Source organism: Aegilops tauschii, chromosome 1 (assembly GCF_002575655.3).
Source record: "Aegilops tauschii subsp. strangulata cultivar AL8/78 chromosome 1, Aet v6.0, whole genome shotgun sequence".
NCBI classification, from domain to species: domain Eukaryota; kingdom Viridiplantae; phylum Streptophyta; class Magnoliopsida; order Poales; family Poaceae; genus Aegilops; species Aegilops tauschii.
The window spans coordinates 398,684,663-398,686,011 of NC_053035.3; the positions used below are offsets into that span (position 1 = coordinate 398,684,663).

General features: G+C 42.6%; 1 protein-coding gene across 1 annotated transcript; it reads right to left on the minus strand.

Moving 5' to 3' along the window:
• Nucleotides 1–550: 550 nt before the first annotated feature.
• Nucleotides 551–992, minus strand: LOC120968215 (uncharacterized). The gene has a single exon (XM_040394788.2). The coding sequence runs from the start codon at nucleotides 929–931 to the stop codon at nucleotides 743–745; it is 189 nt and encodes a 62-aa protein (XP_040250722.1). The 5' UTR covers nucleotides 932–992; the 3' UTR covers nucleotides 551–742.
• Between the last annotated feature and the right edge of the window lie 357 nt (nucleotides 993–1,349).

Here is a 1,349-nt window from a genome sequence, read left to right on the forward strand (position 1 = left end):
CTAAAAATAAAAGAAAATAAATAGATGTATGTGTACAGTACCACTGATGGCCCACCCTGGCCCAGTGGGCTAGGTCTGCCACTGCTCTTCGCTGATGGCATCCAAAGCTGCATAAATATGAGCATTTTAAGAGATAAACAGTCGAATGCCAAGGAATGACCCAATCGATGGTCAACTTGTAAGATGTTAGGGGTTTATCGTTTTCTTTTATCTGAAAGAAGGATTGAAAGTGGGCTGGCATTATTTAACAAGATGTCTTTTCAATTAGCTTTTTCTTGAATCATAATGACTTTTTGAATTGAGGAATATATAAATCACTAAGTGATCGATTCTTCTGTCGAGAAACCATGTGCCTGCTTGGAAGAGGGGTATTTTTTTTGTAAGACCTCGTATTTAGTTGAAATTTGACTTGAATACCAAAACTTCACAAGGAAACACCATTCTTTAGATAGCCCTAAATGGAGCTTCTCGTTTGATATTTGCACTTTAATTCTTCCAACAAACTAAGAGAGAGAATTCGAAGATTAAGTACTCCACAAGCACACCCTGATGCATGTATATATATATATACCCAAAGTTTGTACATCTATCACACGGAACTTCCTTTCGTTCGTTCCATTCAAGCCAAGCAGACGATCAGTATATTAAGCGAGAGACCATCCTTCTAAAATCCCCGAAGGAAATACAGCTAGTAGTTACCCACTTTATCCCACTCATCTACAGTGAGTATCTACTATTTCGTTTAGTTGTAGCTTGTTTCCCTTCTGAAGCTGCTGCGATTTGCCTGCTTCGAGCCGTCGGCAGCGCCGCTGGGAGACACGAGGTTGCTCACCGCCCTCGCTATCTGCAGCTTGACCTGCCCCCTCTTCGCCGGAGGCCTCTTCTCCTTGCCCAAGCTGCTGCTGCTGATGTACTGGTGCTCGTACTCCATCACCTTCGATCTTCTTCTTGCTCCTCCTATCTGCTTCTTTTGTGGTGTGTCTTGTGCCGTTGCCAAGTGCTCACTTGAGGAAGGATGAGGACGCAGGAAGGTATTTATAGGAGCATGAATGTTGCCTGCATCAGTTGGCTATACGTGTGTGCATCTTATTGTTTGTGTATTATTATATTCGGTTCTATCTTCAGGAATAAAGTGGATAAAGATTCAAATACTTGTACCTTCGCTTTTCTGCCACCTGAAAGGTGCACGCATACTGCATACATTCTTGGTTATCTGTGCTAACCTGTGCTAGCCCATTTTGGTCGTCCACGGTGCAGTGACATAGAGCAAAATACAGCGTTGCTTATGAAGACACTTGTATGTGATTTTGGAGCACACCTCTCATTTCATTTCACACTCAAGAGGCCAA

Bases quoted from the DNA above. Each gene is read 5' to 3' on its own strand.
- LOC120968215 (XM_040394788.2), bottom strand. From the start codon at position 931: ATGGAGTACGAGCACCAGTACATCAGCAGCAGCAGCTTGGGCAAGGAG.